Consider the following 25,518-nt stretch of genomic DNA (forward strand, 5'->3'; position numbering starts at 1 on the left):
AGTCCAGTTCTTAGTTTAGTTTAGTGTCACGTACCGAGGTACAGTAAAAAGCATTGGTTGTGTGTAGTTAACCAGTCAGTGGAAAGATTACAATCGAGCCATCCACAGTGTACGGATACCATGATAAAGGGGATAACGTTCTTTCCAAATCATCAGATTGATTGGAATTATTCCAATACGAATATTTCCAATGATTTATTTGGAATTCTGCTAAAGCCAGTGTTACCTGCTGAAGTTATTCGAAACAGCACCGACTTCCCATCAGGTCGGGCAGCCCTGACCTCGGGTCTCGACCCAAAACGTCACCCATTCCTTCTCTCCAGAGATGCTGCCTGTCCTGCTGAGTTTGACTCCAGCATTTTGTGTCTATCCTGACCTGTTAGTCAGGCAGGCAGCGCGGTTGCCGTGGCGACAATGTAACAATGAGGCGGGATCTGGGATCCGGGACCGGCCCCGGTGCCCACGGCTCCTCACAGAGGCACTTGTCTCCTCACAGCGGTACTGTCTCAACTTCTCCTTCCGCGGGAAAACTTTCCACCGGGAGTTGAAGTGACCCTTGAAGTTGGGTAGGTAGGCACTGCGACCGGCAGGACCGTGGACCGGGTGCTGGAAGGTGAGATTCGTTAGCTTGGGTGGCCTTCGGTCACCACCAGAGTTTTCCTCTGATTCTGCCGGGCAATTGTTTGGTAAGGCGGGGTTGAGGAGAGGGAAGGGCCGATGGCTGAGCAAGTTGTTACTTAGGTGAGACCTGCCTTCTGAAGCCACGGGAGCTGTGTGTTTGCTGCCCCTGCAATAATGGCAATTATGGACGGAGGGCTGGACGGAGTGGGAGGACATTTCTTTGTGCGAAGAGCTGTGATCCGACGCCAACGTGTAAACAAAATGCAGAGTTAAAAGCGGGCGTTTGGTTGCAAAGAACCTGGTGGATGGGACAGGGCGTGCTGTGGGGTTGCAACTCACGGAATAAACGTTTTCAAAAAGCTGGCATGGTGGAATGCATACAGGGATTCTATTTGCGCTACTTCCTGTTCGGTTGAATGAAACATAAACTAGAGTCATACAGCATGAACTTGCCCATACCGACCAAGATATCCATCTACGTTGGCCGCATTTTTATACGCATTTGCTCTATATCCCTGTAAGCCTTTCCTTTCCTTGCCTGTTTAAATGTTGTTATAGTACCTGCCTCAACTACCTTCTTTGACAGATAGTTCTATATACCCATCAGCCTCTGTGTGTGAAAATAGTTCCCATGTTCCTGCATCTCACCTTGAACAAGCTCATTTTTTCCTCTGACATTTGAAGGATACATCAAAGCCCCTTCCATGATAGTGAAGTGTTTCGGAATATTCTGAGGAACAAGAAGATGAGTGATGAGCAGCAGTCCAGTGACCATGTCTCAGAGGTGGCTCCGGAAAACACTGAGGATCTCCAAGAGCAAACCGCAAATCCTGAAGCATCATTGTTGAAGAGTTCTAGTGAGGAATCTGAGAATTCCACCTCTTCTGTGAGTAGTTCACAATCCAGCAAAAGTCAAAATTCTGATGGGAATCCTATGCCTGATATGGAGGAAGCTACAACTGAATTCTCATATGGAGAGAGCTCTTTGGGAGAAAATATACCTAGAATAGATGAAGGTAACTTTGAAAGTGATAATAGCTGCTGGGAAAATGTTATTCTGAGTGAACATTGGAGGATGTAGTGTGATTATTTTTAACTTTTAAAGTTTTTGGTGCACCAAGGTAATGTCGATGACTTCAAATCTGAAAGGAAATCAGAATCGAATCATGAAGACTTGTTTTCCCCAAGTTCCGCAGAGGCCTCTGAAAATGACGGGTAAATGCACTGTTTTGTAATGAATTTGGCAGCCTTGTCCATCGGTCTATGTGAATAAAAATCTCATTTCAGTCTTTTCAATTATCCTATCCACTCATGATTTCATTTTCGATTTAAAAAAAGTTTTGAATATTTAAAAATAAATTGTTTAGGTAACTAAATTAAATCACTATGTCCCTTATTCCACATTCAGTCCGATCTATCTTTCCTTCCCAGCTTGCCTCTTCAATCTTCTCTGTGTAATGTGAACTGCCTTCACCTGCAGGGCATGTGACCCTTTCAGTAGATAACTTTATTTCATTTTTCAGGATTTATGATTTGCTGGCAAGGAATTGAACTCTCAACATGGATTATTTAGGCTTGATTAACTAATCCTGTGTTGGAACCACTACACGACCGTTTCTCTTCAATATCAATTCTATCATTGTTACTAATATTTATTTTGGGCTTTTCTGTATTGCTGTTGCGGTTGATATTTATTGCTAGTCCAGTATTGCGCTTGGGAAGCTGAAACCACTCAAGGTTTCTCCAATTTACCTGCTTACATATTAAAGCACAGGAGGTCATTCAGCCCACTGGATTCATGTCATCTCTCAGAGAGAGTCTCCCTCTCCCTCTCCCTCTGCAAAGGTAGGGAGGGTGATGAGTGCAACAAAGGGAATTTCTCTGAAAGGGCAAAATGTCACGTAAGGATGTTATTCAACACCTAACCGCACTCTCCCATATGAGGTGAGGTGCACCTTCCAATATCTCCTCCATCTTCTCCTGTACTTGGTTACCCAATATGTCGAGATCAACCTGTCTGCTTTCTCTCATGTTCCCTTTGTGTAGCTCTTAATGCTCTCTCTGCATCCCTTTTAAATCACCCATTCTGTGGGATCACCACCATTCTCTCATTTGTGTTAGATAGCCTCTACTTTAGTAAAATATCTCTGTATTTTAATGCATGGCTCAAAATAGGAAGTAGCATTGATTTAAATATTCATTAAAGGGACTCATTTTGGGGAGGCAACTGCTTTTGTTTTGCTTTAATAATGGGGTAATCATCTTCAATAGGTATGAGGAATTACCTGATGCAGCGGAATTGGTCAATAATGTTTTTCCATCTTCCACACGGCAAGAAGGCAAGGAAGAGGAGCAAAAAGTACTTAACACAATGGAGACACAGACCACCTGGATTTCTTTGGACACTCCAGGTTCTTCGGTGGCAGGTGAATGTAGCTTTGCTGTATTTAATGTCTCGCGTTTAGCCTGTTCTTGTTTCAGGGTATTTGTGGTTTGCACTGCTGGTCAATCATTGATGATTATAGGTATGTTTGTTTCCTCGCAGCAGAAAGTAATACAACATATTTCTCATTTTCACGTAATGGTCAGATTGAGTCTGCTGCTTCTTTCCACCGCTCCCCCAAAGAACCCTGATCTGAATATTCCAAAGCTTTTAATGCCAACATCTCTGCATCTGTAAACTAGGGCTCATCAAAACTGTGCTCTGCATGTCCTCACCTGCAGTGTCCCATATACCCTGCCCCATGTGCTCACCACCCGTGTGATTCTTGGGCTGAAAATGTATGATGTTTTGTTTAAACCGCTTCATGGCCTCGTGCATCTCTGTGACTGCTCCAGACTAATTTTTGAGAGCAACGTAGTGCCAAAGCCACTGCAATGCAGTGCGAAAGATGTAGATTCAATTCCGACCTCTGGCACTGTCTATGTGGAATTCATACATTGTCCCTGTGATCGCTTGGGTTTCCTCTGGATGGTTCAATTTCCTCCCTCAAAGACATGCATGTCGGTAGGTTTGTTGGTCACTACAAATTTCCCTTAGAATAAAAGTAATGTAGGATTAGTGTAAATGGGTGATTAATGATCTGCATGGATTGGGTTGGCTGAAGGGCCTGTTTCCATGCTCTCTGACTCAATTTCTGAGCTCTTCCATTTCTGACCTCTTGCTATTCCTGACACCCATTGTTTAAGAAGGAAAGTAGAGATAGTAAGAAAATCACAGGCTGGCAAACCTCATCAGTGGTAGGGAAGTTATTGGAGAGGTTTCTAAAGGATCACATTTAATAGCATTTGGAACAGAATGGAATAATTATTGACAGTCAGCATGGGATTGTCCAGGTTAGGTCAAATTGATTGAGTTTTCTGAGGAGATCATGGGGTGATTGATGAGGGTAGGACAGCATTTGTTGTTTACATGAACTTCTGTAACTGTTACATGAAATTGCGATATATATATATCTATATATAAATATATTTATATATATATAAATCCCATCGTTTTTCTTCAGAGATGCTGCCTGACCCGCTGTGTCTATTTTTATATATATATATATATATATATATATATATATGCAAGTTCATGTAACAGTTACAGATATATATTATTTTCATTTATTAGAGTACTTTGTTTACATGTGTAGGAAGGAGCTGCAGATACTGGTTTACCCCGAAGATAGACACAACTGCTGGAATAACTCAGCGGGTCAGGCAGCATCTCTGGAATAAAAGGATGGAAGAAGTCACCCAAAATGTCACCCATCGTTTTTCTTCAGAGATGTTGCCTGACCCGCTGTGTCTATTTTTTTGGTATAAACCAGCATCTGCAGTTCGTTACTACACATGCATTTACACAAACACATACTACACACGCATCCCTACATTTCTTGCCTAACCAAATGCTTATTTAAAATCCTATTAAATGCCACTATCGTATCTGCCTCCACTGCCACCTCTGGCAGCGCGTTCCAGGCACCCACCACCCTCTGCGTTGGGGAAATAAACATTTCCCACACATCCCCTTTAAACTTTCCACCTCTAAGCATATCAACGTGCACCTTTCTTCATCTACATACCCTTTCACATTCCTGTATGGTCACGAATTTCAATTCTGATTAACAACATGTCTAAACTGTGATGCTGACTGACTCGTCGACCAATTCTAGCATCTAGTCATTTATTTCTTCCCTTGTAGAGCTTGAAATGGAAATTCCAAAACTGTTCAAATCTCATTCACTGGACTCAAAGTCTTGGAAACTGGACTACTTGACTGATTCTGAGGTAGGAAATATTATATGTTACAGTGATGTTTGTTTCTGTCTTTCTCTCTTGGGGATTCTGTCTCATGGGTTTATTTTTCACTTTTTAAGTTCCTCATTACCATGCTTCATCCTTAACCAATAGTTTAGTTTAGAGATACAGCGTGGAACAGGCTCTTCGGCCCACCGAGTCCGCACCAACCAGTGATCCCCGCACATTAACAATATCCTGCACACACTAGGGACAATTTACACATACACCAAGCCAATTAACCTACGTACCTGTGCGTCTTTGGAGCATGGGAGGAAAACGAAAATCTCTGAGAAAACCCACGTGGTCACGGGAAGAACGTACAAACTCCGTACAGAGACAGCACATGTAGTCTGGATCGAACCCGGGTCACCGGCGCTGTAAGGCAGCAACTCTACCGCTGCGCCACTGTGATGCCCACAATAGGCAAGCAATCAGCCTATTTTGACATATTGTAAAAACAGAAAATGCAGGAAACACTCAGCAGGTCATGCGGCGCCTTTGGAAAGATAAACAATTAACGTTTCAGATCATGGATCATTCAGCCTTCTCCCCAGCTGGCCCACGTGGGAACCAATGACAAGTACGACTAAAAAGGAGATTCTCCAAATTAAGAAGCAGAGCCACAATGGACTGAGCCAGTAAGAAAGTTGAAAATGTGCTCTCAGATTGATGTGGTCTCAGAACTGGGGGAAAGCAGCTCTTCCATTGGGATGAACTGCAATTGAATCTGCGTCATTGCATATCATGTAACTAAAGGTGCAGCTAAAACTTTAAACTAATTAATGGGTGGCAGGAATGGGAAATTTAGAAAGTTGAAAGGGATTTTGAAAGCATAGTGAAATGGCTAATCATTACTCGAGGCTATCAGGAAGGTTCAGAGCACATAACAGAACACCGTGCCAGGGCGGTATGGTGGTGCAGCCTTACAGCCCCAGAGACCCAGGTTTGATCCTGACGACGGGTGCTGTCTGTACGGCGTTTGTACATTCTCCCTGTGTTTCCTCCCACACTACAAAGACGTACAGGTTTGTAGGTTAATTGACTAAATTGTAAAACATGTCCCAAGTGTGAAGGATAGGTGTGCCTGTTTCCACGCTGTATCTCTAAATTAAATTAAACCTCATGGTCAAATAAAAATACCATGAAGACAGAATTGAAGGCAACATTTATAACCGGCTGCGTGGATTAATTAGACAAAGAGAAATAAATTGGTACAATCTTAACGGTCATTTGAGAGACATGGAAGCTCATCTGCAAAGCAAAATGTTGGGTTTTAAATATTTCAGAATGCTTAACTTTTAAATGAAAAGTGAGAGGGGGGAGGAATGGAGGGTGTGTGGAGACGGGAGGGGGGGGGGGGGAAGGGGGGGGGGGGGGTGCGTGCTGTTCTCTGATGGTAAAGAATTAGATAAAGGCATTGGATAAAGAAGCTTAGCTTGGTATATCGCACACAAGTATTCCATGTAGAAACCTTTAAATACATTTCCAAATACTTCTCTTCTCTTCACCCTTTTAAATAGCAACGTTTTTCACGGCAATTCCATATTTTAAGGTGTACAGTTGAAATAAAGCAAATGATTAACTGATCACCATCACATGAAGTGACAAAGCGTCAGATAGGGTGTTACTGGTAACGAGCAGTAGCAGCACTGTTCTTATGTATAAACAAATACTAAAAATGTATTTTCATACTTCATAATTAATTAATTAAATTTCAGTGTTTGAAATTGCTTAATATTCTTAAATGTTTTTGCCGGTTAGGTGAGAATTCTGAATGCAAAAATACTGAATAAGCAAGAGTTAGGAACAACAATAGACTCCTTGCACGGCTGATCTGATTAGTCTCATCTGTGCATTCTCATCTACCTGTGACTGCCTTGTGCTATATGTCCTTATCAAGTCTTTTGACCAATTTGGATTCTGACAGTGTCCAAGGGTTTTTTTAAATCTAGAACAGCTGAATTATAGCCTCATTGAGGTTCAGTCTTATGGTACAGTCTTTTTATTTTAGTCTCTCCTTGATAATTGACCACAAATTCTCAAACAGATTCAGGTAGGGTTAGTTACCAGCCCAGTCCAAGACATGTATCCTCTTCTGTTGGGGAAATTGGGTCACCATCTTTAATGTGTGGCACGTTGCAAGGTCTTGCAGGAATATCCCACATCCATCTTCGTTATCTCTGGCACCACTCTTCTCTGCAATACATCGATAGATTGCAGCAAATTTATCATTCTGTCAACTAGGTGCCGCTGACCAACTGAGAGTGGGTGGTACAGGGGGCAATTACTGAGCTTTGAAGATATCTTGTGCCTATTCATTCCATTTCTTGAGCCCATGTAATGAAATAGAAAAAAAAAACAGCAGGCAGGTTTGCTGAGCTGAGGAAGAAGAGAGTAATCTATCTGAGAAACAAAAGTGCAGATGCTGGAAAGTTGAAATAAAAACTGAGTATGCTGGAAACACTGAGCAGGTCAGGCAGCCTCTATTGAAAATGAAAGCAGAAGAATTAATGTTTCGGGTCAATTGGCCTTTCTGCAGGAATACTTTAATTGTGCCTAAATATTGCATTCTGTCTTTTGTTCTTTTTTGTTTGCAGAAAGGAGGGACTCAAAAGAAGTTTGAAAGTGACGACTCTTTTACTGTGGAAACTGACTTTACTCTGACCGAGGTGAGAGTTTCACTCTGTAATTAACATCACCCACCCTGTGACTTGTATTAACCAGGCTGTGTACATGCAGTGGGCTGTGCTGTGCCTGTTTTTTCTTCCCTCCACGAATGCGATGGTTGGCAATGGGGTGGGGAGGGTGTGTTGCTGCTTTGTGAGGTGGATGTGCGGGTGAGTAGGAGGATTGGTCGGAGCTTGGAGTCATTTAGAGCAGTGGGTGGTGGGGGGGGGGGTGGACACAAGGGTAGGTTTGAGGGTTTCAGTGAAGCCATTCTGCAGTGGTGGGAGGAGCTTGCAGCGCTGGACGGCACTGGCGCAGCAGGTAGAGCCATTGCCTTACAGCGCTGATGACCTCAGTTCAATCCTGACCTGTTACTCTCTCTGTGTGTTGTTTCTGTGTTGTCCCTGTAACCGTGAGGATTTCCTGCAATTATTCTTGCTTCCTAGCAGTTCCCAGAGAAGAACTGGTGAATTTGCCCCTGTGAATTGCCTTATTGAGGGGTAGAACCTTGCAGGAGTTGATGGGAAAGTGGGAAGAATAAAATGGGAATTAGTATAAATGGATGCTGGATGGTCGGTCCAGACTCAGTTGGCCGAAGGGTCTGTTTTTGTGCTGTATCTTTCTATAAAGCTGAGCTGATATCTGATGACAAAGGATACTATGATGAGAGATTGGATCAGTCCAGGGTTGGAGACTTGATAGAGAGGCTTGACCTAAATTCTTAGTGTAGGAGCAAGTATGTTTAAAAGAAATTCTGAATAGACCTTGGTGGTTCAGACTCGGTGGCCTTGCGCAAGGTAAGGCTGATTGATGCCTTATCTAACTACTGCTGAAACATCCCCTGCTCTCACTGCTTCTGTGCAAGCATCAGCAGCATCCTTGGGCTTCAGATGAGCACGTGGAGTTTGCACAAGTGATGTGAAATCCTGTGTTATACACTGACCACTGCTCTTGCTCAACATCTCCATCCACAAAGGATAGGGAATGAGTTTTGGAAAAATGGGGCACCCACACACGAACAGTAAATTCTTTTGACTGGTGCATGGATTATTGGAATCAAGCAGTTTAGGGGGTTGGGCGGGGGGAGACCTCCACGAGTCAGATGTAACGCTTGGGAGCGGGGTGGGGTATTTGACCAAGTTAGCAGGCTTTGAATTGAGGATTGACTGAAGTAAAAAGAGCCAGGTGGCAGAGAGCGTGAGAACTGTTAACCTGTAAGTGGACAGCGAGAGATCATTGTGTGGAAGCTGGGTGGTCAGTAGGTTTCAGGAATAATTACAATAGGTGGACATTGTGACGATGCAACATTGGACAGCACCCGAGGACTCGCAGAAGAAAGACAGAGAGAGACGCAGCATTTAAGGGCCGATTTGAACGAAGGTTTGGGCAGTAAGAGCGGATAGGGGAAGGCAGAAGTTCTCGGGTTTAGAGTCGATCTCTGAACATTTGGAGCCAGTTTTTAAGTGTGTGGCTGGAGGAGAGGAGGTCTGGGATCTGTCAGGAGACGAAGAAAGTCATAGTCCTAGGAAAGTGAGGAGCTTTAGCAAGTGAACATCTGAACCAAAATAATTTGAATCATTTTTCAGACATGACTATGTGAAAGATTCACTAAATGTATAAGCAATTCCACTAGCCTGTGGATATTTTGTTTCTGTTTTGGGTTGTGGACTTGGGGTTAGCTCTGAAGTATCTGAGCTTTGAGGAAGATTTGCTAATGCTATGCATTTTGCAAGCTCGAGTAAGGAAGGGAGAAAATAAACCATGGGCTCTGTATCTACGAATCATATAAATAATGTAAATATACAAAAATATTATTCATTCCCACAATTTTTTTTATCGCCTGTGCGGAATTTTGAACTACGGTAAAAGACAAGAAGTGAAGAATCTGATTTTGAAGAGACTGATTATTATTCATTGGATTCCACTGAGGTAGGAAGAATTTTTTCCTACCAGTTTTTGTTGCAGTTTTCATTCTTTTTAATCTATGATCGATATTGACTCCTCTGGAACATAGTACATAAAATAGTAAAGCACAAGAACAGGCACTTTGGGCCACAATGTCTATCAAACATGTTGTCAAGTTAATCTCTGCTTGCCTGTGATCAATATCCCTCCCCTCTCTAAATATCCAAGTGCCTATCTAAAATCTCCTTAAAAATTGCTATTGTATCGATATCCACCACCACCCTTGGCACTTTCAGGCATACACCCCTCTCTCTCTCTCTCTGTAAAAAAAAAACCTTGGCCCGCACATCGACTTTTTCCCTTTCAACTTAAAGCTACACCCTCACATTCATAGTTGCACCCTGGGATAAAGGTCCTGACCGTCTATCTTATTTGTGCTTCTCAAAACTTGATGTACTCCCTCAACCTCCGATGTTCCAGAGAAAACAATTCATCTATTGTTTCAATTAACAATTAACACTCTATCTACTTATGTTACCACTTTTAGGGAGCTATAGGCTTGGGCCGTAAGTTCTCTATGTACATCAGTGCTGTTCAGGGTCTTGTCATTAACCGGATACTTTCCCCTGGGCATTCGACCTCCCAAAGTGCAACACCTCACACTTGCTCGGATTAATCTCCTTCTCCCACTTCTGCACCATATCGACGACTGATCTACATCCCACTGTAACCTTTGACATCCTTCCTCACAAGTTTATTTTCTAAATTCCTCTTTTAATATTTCCTGTTTCTTTTGGGATATTGTTCTGTCATTTTATTTCAACCAAATGAAATGTTCCTAACATGTATGGTTGTAAAATATATATCAAAGGATAGAATCACTGCTTCTGTCCTGCACATACCATCCATCAATCTACCACCTTCTTCAGATCCACCTATTGCATGCCAGCTCTTACCCTATCCCTTCACCTCCTTATACCAGCCATTTTTTCTCCATTCTTTCAGTCAGAAGAACATTAATTGTCCATTTCCCACCAAAGATGCTGCCTGACCCTCTGAGTTCCTCCAGCAGTTTGTTGTTTGCTGAGATATGTATATGATCCAAGGAAGCTTGTTGGAGTTTAAATCTGCATCGCCCATGAATGGCTCAGAGTACTGAGTGCCTCATACAATCTATATTGCTAGTAAACCGAATAATTAATGGGTATTTTATCAGTCTGAGTCAATGGCAAAGTTGAGGAGTTTACTAAATGTAAAAGGTTTCTCTTTGCAAAATGTGTTTGAAATTGTGGAAATATATTCACAGGTTAAAAGGACACAATTTTGGGGTAACGCAGCAGGTCAGGCAGCATCTCTGGAGAACATGGATAGGTGACAGCTTGTGTTGGGACCCTTCTTCAGCCTGATTGTTGGGGAAGGCGATAGGGGGGGAAGAAAGCTGGAAGAAAGGAGGGGCGGGACAAGGTGTGGCAAGTAATAGGTGAACACAGGCGAAGGGGGGGGGGGGGGCTTGAGAGGCAGATGGTCGGACAAAGACAAGAGATGAAAAAAACAGAAGGTGCAAGACAAAAGGATTAAGAGTTGTGAATTGTAAAGCCGGAGGAAGAATGCTGTTTGAGGGGGGGGGGGGAGAAATGGGTGCGTGTCCAGGTGGGACACAGAAAGGGTAACCTAAAATTGGAGAATTCAATGTTCATACCATTGGGTTGTAAGCTACCCAACTTTGTGTGTGACCTCACTCTGGCAATGGGGGCGGCCCAGGGCAGAAAAGTAAGTATGAGAATGGGCAGAGGAGTTAAAATGGATAGCAGCCAGATCCTGCAGGCCTTGGTGGCCAGAGTGTGAGTGTTCAGTGAAACAGTTCGTTGTACCCCTCCTCTCTTCCAGCTTTCTTCTCCCTCCCCCTACAATCGGTCTGAAGAAGGGTCACGAGACAAAAGGTCACCTATCCTTTTTCTCCAGGAATGCTGCCTGACCCACTGAGTTACTCCAGCATTTTGTGTCTTTTTTTCGTAAGCCAGCGTCTGCAGTTCTTTGTTCCAACATTTCTGGATTTGAGAGTCGGTTAGAGACCTTAAGGTCTTGTGCTATTCATTTTGGGAGCCCAGGTCATGAAATTGCAAAATATTGCAAGGGATGCTATTGAACTGGAGATCAAAACCCTGCAATGATAGAAAAGTACAAATATATAGCACAGTCTCATGTTCTGTTTATCCTTTTGCTAAATAATGAACTGTTAAAGAGGACAAGGTGGAAGACTGGAAGGTCGAAGGGTATATTAGGGATTGAAGAGTTGAAGACTGAAAGGATAAATGGTTTCCATCCTGACATGGTGAGTAGACGTCATTGTTACCCTACATCTTTGCTTGTGATTCAATATTATTTGACTATTTATTCTAGACTAATTTTACTTGACACTCAATGATTAGAATTTTTCATATAGAGTCTTACATTTTATCCAAAAATAACTGGTTCAATTAACAGACAAAAATCCTGTTGTAAAATCTGGTCCCAAAAAAAAGTCCAGTTCCTCCAGCCAGAGCCTCAATACTGAAGCAAAATTTGGGGTTCACTCTGGTCAAGTGTCACATGTGCTGATTGAAAGTGTGTTTTTCAGGCCACTGATTTTGTTACAACATGTAGGATATGGCATTCAGCTTTCAATCAGAGCTGCTTTCTACTTGTAAAATGCTCAGCAGTTTGTGGCAGAGTACATCATGACCCATTTACAAATTCATGTAATTCTTTGATCAAGTCCTGAGTCGCGGTTTGTCAAAGAGTTACATAAAATTCAAAGCACAGAAATGGGACATTTGGTGCAACAAATATGGGTCGTTGTTAATTTCACACCAGTCTCCCTCTTCAGTCCCATCTAATCCTCTCAGCAGCCCCTAAGCCTGTCGGAACCAATCATTTGAGTCATAGATAGAGCCATTGGCACAGAAACGGGTTCTTGGCCCATTTAGTCTGTGACTATAAATGCACCCATTTATACTGTTCCTAGTTTATTCTCCCCACGTTCCAATTTTCTCCCCACCCCCTCTTGCCTTTGTGCCTACCTCTGCATGTGGTGCTGGCAGCAATAGCCTAAAATAAGTAATTTCATAGCACATCCACGACAATTACTAATGCCACTGTGTAAATATTTAGAGGATGATCTGCAGGTTGTGAACTCATTTGTGTTGTCTCTTTGAGACTTATTTCCCCACTTAAAAGCCTATTTTGTTAGGAGATGCAGGACAAAGGTTGGAAACCAAACCTCTGAACTCTTGCGCCATTATTGTGTTGAACAAGTTATGTGCTGCACTGATTCTGGGGTTTGTCACCAGTTGAGGTGGCCCATCCTGTCATTACATCCCTTTCAGAATTAAAGGTGTTGCTTTATCAAATTCCATACTTCTTATTAATGGCAGAAATTTTATTTTCCAAACTGTATTGTATGATTGCATACATTGTTTTTCAACTTTTTCCAAGAGAGAGTTAGATTCAGCTCTTAGAGCTAAAGGAATCAAGGGATATGGGGGAAAAAGCAGGAACTGATTTTAGATGATCAGCTGAGATTAGACGCTGGCTCGAAGGGCCTACTCCTGCACCTATTTTTCTATGTTTCAAATTGTGGGTCTACTCCACTATTTTTGAAAGAAACATAACTTCCGCTGGTACCATTCCATGGACTAAAACCATGTCTCTGGTGTTTGAACTGAATATTTAGGAAATTACCTGATTTATGCCATGTGGTTGTCGATGTTTATAGTCTTTGATGAACATCATTGGCTTCCACTTCTCTGCAGCTACAGATTTATGGGCAGCACCTTGTTGCAGTCAGTAGAACTGCTGCCTCACGTGTTTTATTCTTAATGTTTTATTCTTAATTGTTTACTGTATGTCGTGTTGTTACTTGCGAGCGGACCACCAAGGAAAATCCCTTGTATGTGCACATCCTTGGCCAATAAACTTATTCATTCATTCATTCCAAGTCAGCATGGGTTTACGAAGGGGAAATCATGCTTGACTAATCTTCTGGAATTTTTTGAAGATGTAACTAGGAAAATGGACAAGGGAGAGCCAGTGGATGTAGTGTACCTGGACTTTCAGAAAGCATTTGACAAGGTCCCACATAGGAGATTAGTGGGCAAAATTAGGGCACATGGTATTGGGGGTAGAGTGCTGACATGGATAGAAAATAGGCTGGCTGACAGGAAAGAAAGAGTAGGGATTAACGGGTCCCTTTCAGAATGGCAGGCGGTGACTAGTGGGGTACCGCAAGGCATGGTGCTGGGACCGCAGCTATTTACAATATACATCAATGATTTAGATGAAGGGATTCAAAGTAACATTAGCAAATTTGCAGAAGACACAAAGCTGGGTGGCAGTGTGAAGGAGGATTCTATGAGAATGCAGGGTGACTTGGACAAGTTGGATGAGTGGGCAGATGCAGTTTAATATGGATAAATGTGAGGTTATCCACTTTGGTAGCAAAAACAGGAAGGCAGATTATTATCTAAATGGTTCAAAAAAGGGCATGTACAATGGGATCTGTGGGTCCTTGTTCATCAGTCAATGAAAGTAAGCATGCAGGTACAGCAGGCAGTGAAGAAAGCGAATGGCATGTTGGTCTTCATAACAAGAGGAGTTGTATAGGAGCAAAGAGGTCCTCCTGCAGTTGTACAGGGCCCTACTGAGACCACACCTGGAGTATTGTGTGCAGTTTTGGTCTCCTAATTTGAGGAAGGACATTCTTGCTATTGAGGGAGTGCAGGGTTCACAAGGTTAATTCCCGAGATAGCGGGACAGTCATATGCTGAGAGAATGGAGCGGCTGGGCTTGTATACTCTGGAATTTAGAAGGATGAGAGGAGATCTTATTGAAACGTACAACATTATTAAAGGTTTGGACACGCTAGTGGCAGGAAACATTTTCCCGATGTTGGGGGAGTCCAGAACTAGGGGCCACAGTTTAAGAATAAAGGGTAAGCCATTTAGAACGGAGATGAGGAAACACTTTTTCACACAGAGTTGTGAGTCTGTGGAATTCTCTGCCTCAGATGGCGGTGGAGGCCGGTTCTCTGGATACTTTCAAGAGAGAGCTAGATAGGGCTCTTAAGGATAGCGGAGTCAGGGGATATGGGGAGAAGGCAGAAACGGGGTACTGATTGGGGATGATCAGCCATGATCACATTGAATGGCGGTGCTGGCTCGAAGAGCCGAATGGCCTACTCCTGCACCCATTGTCTATTGTCATTCGATCATTCACAATGCCAGTGATTGGGTTCAGTCCTAACACCGGCTGCTGTTTGCGGCTTTGTGTGAAGTTTACTCTTTCTTTCTCTGATCATGTGAGTTTCTCCTGGCTGTTTGTGTTTCCTCCTCCGTCCCTATGATTTGTGGGTTGGGTGCTTAATTGCCCCTGGTGTGGCAGTGAATGGTAGAATCTGGGGACAGTCGATGGGGTTAAAATGGGATCAGTGTAGGATTAGTGTAACTAGATGTTTGATGATCGACGTACGCTGCTGAACGAATCCTTTCCCCAGGGAATCTTGATCGTCTCTGCCACCAGAAAGCCTCAGTCCCATTTTCCATTGTTGTTGTTATTTTTTTTAGCACTTCCAGGTGGCAGTGGTCAAAACTTCCAAAGTTGTTCACTGCGAGTTCTGCAAGCAGGAGCGAATGCCGTTCCCGACGCCCCAGCAGTTGGACACCACCACTCCAGACAAGGTAAAACGCTGAGTGATGGCGATGCATGCAATTTATTTTTGAACTCGAGTGAGTCCTTAAAATGGCTCTCCTACCTTTTGTCTTGTTTTTGAGGGGGTGGGGGTTGCACATTAAAGCCTGAGGTGACTAAAGCTGCCTTTCCTGATCATTTTGTGCACAGCTCTTCTGTTGCAACATGAGTTGGGAACTGTACCAGCAAATCTTGAGGAAGCGAGAGGAGGATCCGGACTATTATGAACCAGATTCTGAAGAGGAAGGCTTCCACGCCACAATGATGGAAATGGAAGAAGCAGAGAAGAAGATCATGGAGAGGTAAGAGAACAGAATATCCGAGTCGCTCTTCGGTAAACTAAAGTGCCACTTATAAGCGAGTTTGGATTCCGACTGCGCATGCCCAGGTCATAGGTCACTCGAGAAAAACATTCTTGCCGGCTGATTGTATACAGACCTACGTTTCATCCGTAGTCAGGATCGAATCAGGTCTCCAGCACTGCTAGCTCTGTTGAATCGCTAATGGAGTTAGCGACACTATTTCTCCCTTCTCCACTGGTCCATGCAGAAATCAGAGCAGTGACAATCTAATGGATCACAGCCTGGGTGTATGGGTTCCATTCTCACTCGGGCTTCACCATTGTCGCCGCCCCACTTCATGCCTCCATGGTGCTGACCCGGGCCCCAACTGCGAGCTCTGTCAGCCTCTTCGCCCTACCCGCGAGGTCCCGGTCGGGCCCCGACCCGGCTTGTACGCAGCGATCCTGGAGGCATCGAGACATTCACTCGAGGGAGCAAAAGGGACATCCGACAGTGTAGCACCTGCTCGTACTGCTCCAGCTCCACACAAGGCCCTGGCATTTTACCATCCCAGACTCCTGACACAGAGTGTTGCCCTGACTCAGTAGGAGCACATGTTGATGGGATTAGCTGTCTGGCACTGAGATAAATCCTAGCACAGAACTGAATGGCTGGGTTTTGATATTAATTTAATGTCATTTCTGTCATTATAAATAGAAGCAAACTTTATTTGAATTTTACATCTAATTAATTCTTGTTCTCTTTCACCAGTCTCATTTGGTTCCCTGCAGATTTCCGTTCTCCTTCCCCCCTCTGTATTTCCCTGCAACTTCTTATAGCCCATGATGTCGCTACCTTCTGTATCATCAGCAAATTTGGACATTATACCCAAGGCTCCCCTTTCCTAATCATTGATGTGGCTTGTGAGCAGCTGTGGCCCAAGCACTGACACTGGGCCCAACCTCCCAATCCAAAAATAAACCATTTATTACTTCTGTTTTTCGCCACTACCGATTCATCAGTCCACACCAGTTGCTTCCAACTCCGTGCTATATCTGTGTTTGATAATCTCTTGTTTAACATCATATTGAAGATCTTCTGAGACACACCATTCTCTGCTGTGCTTGTTGCAAACATCAAACATGATCTCTGTTTAACAAATCCATGTTGATTTTGCCCCAACATTTCATTCCCAACCTACAGTACTTTGATAACAGATTTCCCCATTACCGTGCTACTGATTTCTCTCCTGTCTTTTTTAAATACTGCTTGCATTTGCTACCTTACAAACTGTGGAGAACATTCTAAAATATGACAGGATGCTGGTCAAGCGGTTCTAAAGATGTTGGACCGGGCGAGGAAGCTGACATTTGTTCACTTATCTTGTCAAAGAAGGACTTGTCTTGTCAGTGAAGCCACCTGTTGGTATACTTCTCCAGTACATTGAAGTGCTTGGTGTTGTGTACACGCAGATGCATGTAATAGCCACTCGGATATCTGGCAAATTAAGGGTTCACTTTAAGTGGACTTCATTGTACTTGAAGAAGATACTCAAGAAATGTTTTCTGTGCAACAGTTGGTAATTTCTTGCTTCTTTCTATTGTTTGCAGGATAAAAAATACAGAAGTTACGATGTACATGACCACCATGGTGCATGGAGATGAAGTCATCTTCAGTACGTAATGTGAATAATAATAGGTGTTTCTGTGACCGACTAGGTGATACCCAGCTAGAGTATATGGGGTTGAGGGATGGGGTGGATACACCACACCACTATCTCGTCATTACAAAGATATTACATTTTCAGTTGGGCACATAAAAGATTAATGATTTGGAATCTCAAATCTTCTTAGAGAGGGTGTTAGCTTCACCAGATCTTTAAATGAGCTTCCCAATCACTTGACCCATTCCTGCAGCTCCAGTGTTGTTGTAATACAGTCTGACACTTAGCTACGGCAAGAGATGCTAGGATAGGCAATTGAAAGGTTTTAGGGGAATGCTTTAAATGAAGTGGGAGGGGATGGAGAGCTTGGAGAATTTAAGGGTTTGAATGCTGAATGGCCAATACTCCAGTGAAAATTTGAGAGATGGGGAGCCTAGAATTATAAGAATGGCAAGATCAAGATTTATTAGTGTTGGGTAGCCTACAAGAAGGACTTTTAAACAAAGATAGAATTTATGAATCAAATTGTTGAACTCGGGGCCAGTGTAGATTGTTGGGAAGTGAGAGAACAGGACTGTGTGAGTTATACCCCTGTCCCACTTAGGAAACCTGAACGGAAACCTCTGGAGACTTTGTGCCCCACCCAAGGTTTCCGTGCGGTTCCTGGAGGTTTTTGTCAGTCATCTACCTGCTTCCACTACCTGCAACCTCCGGGAACAGCACGGAAACCTTGGGTGGGGCGCAAAGTTTCCAGAGGTTTACGTTCAGGTTTCCTAAGTGGGACAGGGGCATTAGAAGTCTATAAGGTGGAGGCAAATACATTTTTGAAAGATTGATGAATTGATGGCTATGGGGAACTGGCACAGAAGGGAGAGTTGAGGCCTGATATAGATCGACTTTTATCATATTAAATGGTGGGACGAGCTTGCTGGCTCCTGCTATTTCTTTGTGTTTCGCTCTGCACTGCCATTTAACATGATTGTGCTAATCATACTTAGAAAATGGCCAATGCAATCAGTGCCAGTGAGCTGAATGTTAGTGACATAGCCAAACTCATTAGCAGCTGAAATGACTTTCACTCCAGGCAGCATGGTTTGGCCGAGCTTGGTTTGTGGACTGCAGGTGGGCAGGGGAGAGGGGAGGTTGGCAAGAAATCAGACACAAAATAAGAGCCTTAGTGCATTGAAAGTAAAAACTGAGAATGTTTTAGTGCAGGGCTTCTATTTGACTCGGCAGTGTTAGTTTCCGATTTCCTCAATCACTTAGTGACGTTAGTGACATATTTGTGTCGGATGGTGGAGGAGATACCAGTAAACTGCTCAGCCATGGATGGTGTAGATGTTGGACAGTTGATGGGCAGCCCACAACTAGATAAGTTCCATCACTCTCCTGACTCATACCTGGTGGAAGAATTCTAGAGAATTGGGACTTGGGTCACATGCTGCAAAATACTCAGCTGATGATTGCTTTTATAAGCACACCAATGCCTCTACTTCCTTAGCAGGCTTAGGAAGCTTGGCATGTCCCCTACAACTCTCACCAACTTCTACCAGATGCACCATAGAAAGCATTTTATCAGGATGCATCACAGCTTGGTTTGGGAACAACTCCAGCCAAGAACACAACAAATTGCAGCGAATTGTGGATGCAGCCCAGACCATCACACAAACCAACCTCCTTTTTATTGACTCCATTTGTACCTTGTGCTACCTCGTCAAGGCCAGCAGTATAATCAAAGACAAGTCGCATCCTGGCCACCCCCTCTTCTCCCCTCTCCCATCAGGCAAAAGGTATAGAGATGTGAAAACGCACACCACCATATTCGGGGACAGTTTCTTCCCAGCTGTTATCAGGCAACCGAATCATCCTACCACAACCAGAGAGCAGTCCTGAACTACCTCTTTGATGACCCTCGGACTATCCTTGATCGGACTTTGCTGGCTTTATCTTGCACTAAAAGTTATTCCCTAATCATGTATACACTGTAAATGGCTTGATTAATCATGTATTGTCTTTCTTCTGACTGGTTAACACGTCACAAAAGCTTTTCACTGTACCTCGATACACGTGACAATAAACTAAACTGAACATTATCGCCATTATATTTTTGGTCAGTGGTGACTTTCGGGATGTTGATGGTAGGGGGTCTCTGCAATGATAATGCCATTGATTGCAGAGGGTAGGTGATTAAAGCTGTTGGAGCTGGTCCTCATGTGACACACATGTAATTCGACACATATCAACCCATGCCTGAATCTTGTCTTGGCTTTGTTGCATGCAGGCATAGCTACCTCTTGTGGAGATGCAAGTGGAATTGAACATTTTTACATTGTGTCACAATGACACAGCTGGTAGAGTTGTTGGTAGACAAAAATGCTGGAGAAACTCAGCGGGTGCGGCAGCATCTATGGAGCGAAGGAAATAGGCAACGTTTCGGGCCGAAACCCTTCTTCAGTCTGATGCAGGGTGGGGTGGGGGGGAAGAAGAAAGGAATAGGAGGAGCCCGAGGGCTGAGGGAGAGCTGAGAAGGGGAGGAGACAGCAAGGGCTACCGGAAACTGTAGAAGTCAATGTTCAGGCCACCGGGATGCAGACTGCCCAAGCGGAATATGAGGTGCTGCTCCTCCAGTTTCCAGTGGTGCTCACTCTGGCAATGGAGGAGGCCCAGGACCGAAAGGTCGGATTCGGAATGGGAGGGGGAGTTGAAGTGCTGAGCCACAGGGAGATCAGGTTGGTTAATGTGGACCGAGCGGATGTGTTCGGCGAAACGATCGCCAAGCCTATGCTTGGTCTCACCGATGTAGATCAGCTGACACCTAGAGCAGTGGATGCAATAGATGAGGTTGGAGGAGGTGCAGGTGAACCTCTGTCGCACCTGGAACGACTGCTTGGGTCCTTTAATGGAGTTGAGGGGGGAGGTGAAGCGACAAGTGTAGCATCTCTTACGGTTGCAAGGGAAAGTGCCCGGGGAGGGGGTGGTGCGGGTGGGAAGGGACAAATTGACCAGGTAGTTACGGAGGGAGCGGTCTTTGCGGAAAACATACAAGGGGGGAGATGGGAAGATGTGGCGAGTGGTGGGGTCACTTTGGAGATGGCGAAAATGACGGAGGATTATTTGTTGTACGTGACGGCTGGTGGGGTGGAAGGTGAGGACTAGGTGGACTCTGCCCTTGTTACAAGTAGGAGGATGGGGAGAGAGAGCAGTGTTGCGGGGTATTGAAGAGACCCTGGTGAGAGCCTCATCTATGGTAGGGGAGGGGAACCCCGGTTCCCTGAAGAATGAGGACATTTCCGATGGTGGAGTTGTTGCCTCAGTTCCAATGAACTGGGTTGAGTCTAGACTTCCGGTGCTGACTATGTGGAGTCTGCACGCTCTCCCTGTAACTGCATGGGTTTCCTCTGGGAGCTCTGGGTCCCCAGGATTGCATAGTCATAGAGCAGTGCAGCACAGAAACAGGCCCTTTAGCCCAATTCATCTATGCTGACCAGCATGCTTTTTTATATAAATCCCATTTGCCGGCATCAGCCCTCGACCACCTTTCCTATCCATCAGCTTGTCTAAATACGTTTTAGGTGAGGTAACTATGAGTTTGCACCCTGGGCTCCCTTTGTACATCAACACTCCTGAAGGGCCTGTCATTTACTATCCTACCACTATTTGATGTCCTAAAAAATATTACCTCACACTTGTTTAGATTAAATTTTATTTGCCACCACTACACCCAACTTTTCAGTTGATCCATGTTCCTCTGTATCCGAAGAACCTTCTTTGCTAACTACGACATCACCAATTTCCCTGTAACATGTGGCTTTTTCTAAGTTCTCCGGTTTCCTCCCACATCTCTGGGTTATGTTCGGGTTGGTAGGTTACCTTGCTGCTCTGTTATGCCTAGTATGTAGGTGAGTGGTTAAATTTGGGGAGAGCTGATAAGAATGTGGGGAAAATAAGATAGGATTACTGTAAATGCGTCCTCTCCTGGACAGTAACCTTGACGTGGAGGAGAGGAGGCTTGTGTACTCCAGTGATCCTGAGAGCTAGGCCGGATGGGGATTCATATCCCTGGCAGGTTCAACCAAACCGGACAGGTCTCGGGTGAGGAGGCAGACGAAACAGTCCCTGGTCCTCCAGGTTGGGGGTTGGGCGTGGGGTTAACTACCCCACACTGGAAAAAAGTGTAAGTTCAAGTTCAAGTGAGTTTATTGTCATGTGTCCCTGTATAGGACAATGAAACTCTTGCTTTGCTTAAGCACACAGAAAATAGTAGGCATTTACTACAAAATAGATAAATGTGTTCATATACCATGATATAAATATATACACACATGAATAAATAAACTGGTAAAGTGCAAATAGCATAAAGTGGTTATTAATAATCAGAGTTTTGTTCGAGCCAGGTTTAATAGCCTGATGGCTGTGGGGAAGTAGCTATTCCTGAACCTGGTTGTTGCAGTCTTCAGGCTCCTGTACCTTCTACCTGAAGGTAGCAGGGAGATGAGTGTGTGGTCAGGATGGTGTGGGTCTTTGATGATACTGCCAGCCTTTTTGAGGCAGCGACTGCGATAAATTCCCTCGATGGAAGGAAGGTCAGAGCCGATGATGGACTGGGCAGTGTTTACTACTTTTTGTAGTCTTTTCCTCTCCAGGGCGCTCAAATTGCCGAACCAAGCCACGATGCAACCGGTCAGTATGCTCTCGACTGTGCACCTGTAGAAGTTAGAGAGAGTCTTCCTTGACAATCCGACTCTCCGTAATCTTCTCAGGAAGTAGAGGTACTGATGAGCTTTTTTGATAATTGCGTTAGTGTTCTCGGACCTGGAAAGATCTTCAGAGATGTGCACGCCCAGGAATTTGAAGTTCTTGACCCTTTCAACCATAAAATAGTGATATAAATGGGGCTGTGGGTCCCCCTCCTACTCCTTCCAAAGTCCACAATCAGTTCCTTGGTTTTGCTGGTGTTGAGGGCCAGGTTATTGCGCTGGCACCATATGGACAGTTGCTCGATCTCTCTTCTGTATTCTGACTCATCCCCATCAGTGATACGCCCCACAATAGTGGTGTCGTCAGCGAACTTGATGATGTAGTTCGCACTGTGGTTCGCTACGCAGTCATGGGTATAGAGTGAGTACAGCAGGGGGCTGAGCACGCAGCCTTGAGGTGCTCCCGTGCTGATTGTTATCGAGGCTGACACATTTCCACCAATACGAACAGACTGTGGTCTGTGGATGAGGAAGTCGAGGATCCAGTTGCAGAGGGATGCGCAGAGACCCAGTTCTGCGAGTTTGGTAACCAGTTTGGAGGGGATGATTGTGTTAAATGCCGAGCTGTAATCAATGAATAACAGCCTGACATATGAGTTTTTGTTGTCCAAGTGGTCCAGTGCGGAGTGGAGGGCCAGCGAGATCGCATCCACCGTTGATCTGTTGTGGCGGTACGCGAACTGCAGTGGGTCCAGGTTTTTGTCGAGGCAGGAGTTGATTTGCTTCATGATCAACCTCTCAAAGCACTTCATCACCACCGGCGTTAGTGCCACTGGTCGATAGTCATTGAGGCACGTCACCTTACTCTTCTTGGGCACCGGTATAATTGATGCCCATTTAAAGCAGGTGGGGACAGAAACTTTGACGAATGAAAACAAATGACACACTTGGTTGAAGAAGGTGCCCCAGCGATGGGGAACATAATGCATCCCAGCCAAATCTGCAAGGGCCCTGGGAAGCTGAGACGCTTTCTGACGCCAAAGATATCCATCTTTGTGGGGACATGGAACATCCAAACCATGTTCCTGGCTGGCAAGGCTGCCACAATTGCCAACAAAATGGTGCAGTACAATCTCTTAGTCCTGGGCCCGGCTGAAACAAGATGGACACAGTCATGGGAGACCAAATTGGTCAGCGGGCAGTCCATTATCTACTCCCGACAGGAAGAGGAAGCAATGTGGACCTTGGAATAGAACAAGTCAGGAGCCCATTGACTTAGAAATTCGAAGGAGAAAATGGAGTTGGATTGGACACAGCCTCAGGAAACCTGCCACAAACATCACCCGGCAAGCCCTGAAATGGAACCCCCAAGGAAAATGGAAAAGAGGTCGCCCCAGGAACAGCTGGAGAAGTGTCCAGACAGAAATATCTGAGAGTGGGCTCAACTGGGGAGATCTCAAAAGAACTGCCAACAACCGAGTGAGGTGGAGGACATTTGTCAATGGCCTATGCTCCATAGAGGAGCAAAGGGCTTAAGAAGAAGAAGACTGTAAATGTGTGATTGATGGTTGATACGGACTTGGTGGGCTGCAGGATCTATACCTTGCCGTACCTCTACAACTTCATTTAACTATTAGCCCACAGGGTCCATGCGAATCATCGATCATCCATTCACACTGGTTCTATCATCCCACTTTTACATGCATCCCTACACACTAGGGGCAATTTACAGAGGTCAGTTAACCTACAAGCCTGCACGTCTTTGGGATGTGGGAGGAAACCCAATCACCCGGCAGAAACTCGTATGGTCACAGGGAAAACATGCAAACTCCACACAGACAGCACCCAAGGTCAGGATCGAATCCAGGTCTCTGGTGCTTTGAGGCAGCAGCTGTGTCACTGTGCAGGCCTATTGGAGTGTTTGTTTTTGAATAGTTGTAAAATTCAAGTATTATCACGAAACGGAGAGAAAATTAATGAAAAAAATAGTAAATTTGATATTTTGTAAGTTTATCTAAGCAAGCTATGGTCTTTGATCACAGCTCACCTCCCAGGAGTGGCTAATGTTTCACTCATTGCTGTGTTGATTGTAGCAACCATGAAGACCATCTCATACAAGTTGTCCTCAGAACAATGCAGGAAACAAGGATGGACGTTGGGAATTCCCCGAGCCAAGCCCCTAAAAGTGGAAGATCTCTCGCAATATGTTCCCGTTGCAAAGTCCTACAAGGAAGATGTGGTGAGTCCAGTCAACAGTGGGGGAGGGAGGTCATAGCTGAGGGAAAGGGCAGGTAATCCGTCATGTACTGATGTAGAAGGTGTGGAGAACGGAATGGAATGATTGCAAGAAGCGGAGTGAGAGGAGGTCATTTAGGCAGCCACAGGAACCTGTGGGCTTGGTTGCTAAGCTGCCCCTTGAGGTGGATAACCCAGTACAGGAAGTCACTGCCTTCCCACTGATCCCAATTTGTGACCTGTGCTGGAAAGCGCACACGTTTAAAACAAACACGCATCTTCAATCTGATGTTTCTAGTGGCTAAGCAGCCCGCCCCCCCTGAACTCTGTTGTCTGGATGTAAGTACTAGAAGCAGGAGTGACCCATCCAGTCCCTCGCTCCATCCTCCATCCATTCACATCATGGTTCATCAGATCTTGCCCCAGGTTCTGGTTTCCCTCCTGTTCTCCATGCCTTGGATTTGTAGTGGTTTGGGCTCTGGATGGCAAGTACTCAGATGGAAGTGGAGGTGTATAATTGTGCCTGTGTATAATTGTTACTTATTGGTCATATATTTCCTGGCTTGCGAAGCAAAAAGTGCTGTTGAGCCAAAACCAAAGAGGCCAACGTCAGGTAGTTGAAGACTCCATTGTGAGAGGTACGGACATGGGGTTTCTGCGGCAGTAGACGGGATTCGAGGATGGTGTGCTCCCTCTCTGGTGCCAGGATCCAGGATGTCACGGACAGAGTGCAGAAAATCCTCAAGGGCGAAGGTGAACAGCCGGAAGTGGTAGTGCATGTCGGCACAAGCTATGTCGGAAAGAAGGGGATGAATATTCTGCAGCGTGACTTTAGAGAGCTCGGAAAAATGCTAAAAAGCAGGACCTCCAGGGTGGTTATCTCCGGTTTGCTTACAGTTCCTCGTGCTGGTGAGAACAGGAACAGGGAGATACAGGACCTGAACTGGTGCAGGGGGCAGGGATTTAGATTCTTAGATCACTGGGATCTGTTTTGGAGTAAGGGGGAACTGTGCAAAAGGGACGGATTGCACCTTAACAGGTGGGGGACCAGAATTCTGGCAGGCAGGTTTGCCACTGCTACACGGGTAGTTTTAAACTAAATAAGGGGGGAGGGGGGGGGGGGGGGGGGTGTCAAATGGGATAGTCAAGGAGGGAGTTAAAGGGAAAGAAAGTAAAGGGATGGTTAATGACCCCAGAATTAACGGGAAAGAAAGTTCACAAAGGGATAGGAGCGTATGGCCAAGTGTAATAGGGATCGATGTGAAAGGTGAGATGCGTAAGGAATTTAAAGTATTGTATATGAATGCGCGAAGTATAAGAAGTAAAGTAGATGAGCTTGAGGCTCAGTTAGAGGTTGGTAGATATGACACTGGGGATTACTGAGATATAGCTGTAGGAGGATCGGGCCTGGGAACTTAATATTCAGGGTTATATATCC

The 25,518-nt window shown here is 44.7% G+C and overlaps 1 protein-coding gene across 1 annotated transcript in view; it reads left to right on the top strand.

Annotated features, from left to right (window-relative positions):
* The first annotated feature begins 439 nt into the window (after positions 1-439).
* The window catches only part of erich6b (glutamate rich 6B), a 34,764-nt gene continuing 9,685 nt past the window's right edge, over positions 440-25,518 (top strand). Inside the window, exons 1-12 of the mRNA XM_033032872.1 lie at positions 440-613; positions 1,306-1,637; positions 1,743-1,836; positions 2,893-3,047; positions 4,811-4,896; positions 7,506-7,577; positions 9,445-9,504; positions 11,723-11,812; positions 15,081-15,194; positions 15,355-15,506; positions 17,096-17,160; positions 23,939-24,084. Of these exons, the coding sequence (XP_032888763.1) occupies positions 1,367-1,637; positions 1,743-1,836; positions 2,893-3,047; positions 4,811-4,896; positions 7,506-7,577; positions 9,445-9,504; positions 11,723-11,812; positions 15,081-15,194; positions 15,355-15,506; positions 17,096-17,160; positions 23,939-24,084 (1,305 nt within the window). The 5' untranslated portion in view covers positions 440-613; positions 1,306-1,366. The remainder of the gene's footprint in view (positions 614-1,305; positions 1,638-1,742; positions 1,837-2,892; positions 3,048-4,810; positions 4,897-7,505; positions 7,578-9,444; positions 9,505-11,722; positions 11,813-15,080; positions 15,195-15,354; positions 15,507-17,095; positions 17,161-23,938; positions 24,085-25,518) is intronic.

The sequence above is a fragment of the Amblyraja radiata genome, chromosome 14, assembly GCF_010909765.2.
Source record: "Amblyraja radiata isolate CabotCenter1 chromosome 14, sAmbRad1.1.pri, whole genome shotgun sequence".
Taxonomy (NCBI): domain Eukaryota; kingdom Metazoa; phylum Chordata; class Chondrichthyes; order Rajiformes; family Rajidae; genus Amblyraja; species Amblyraja radiata.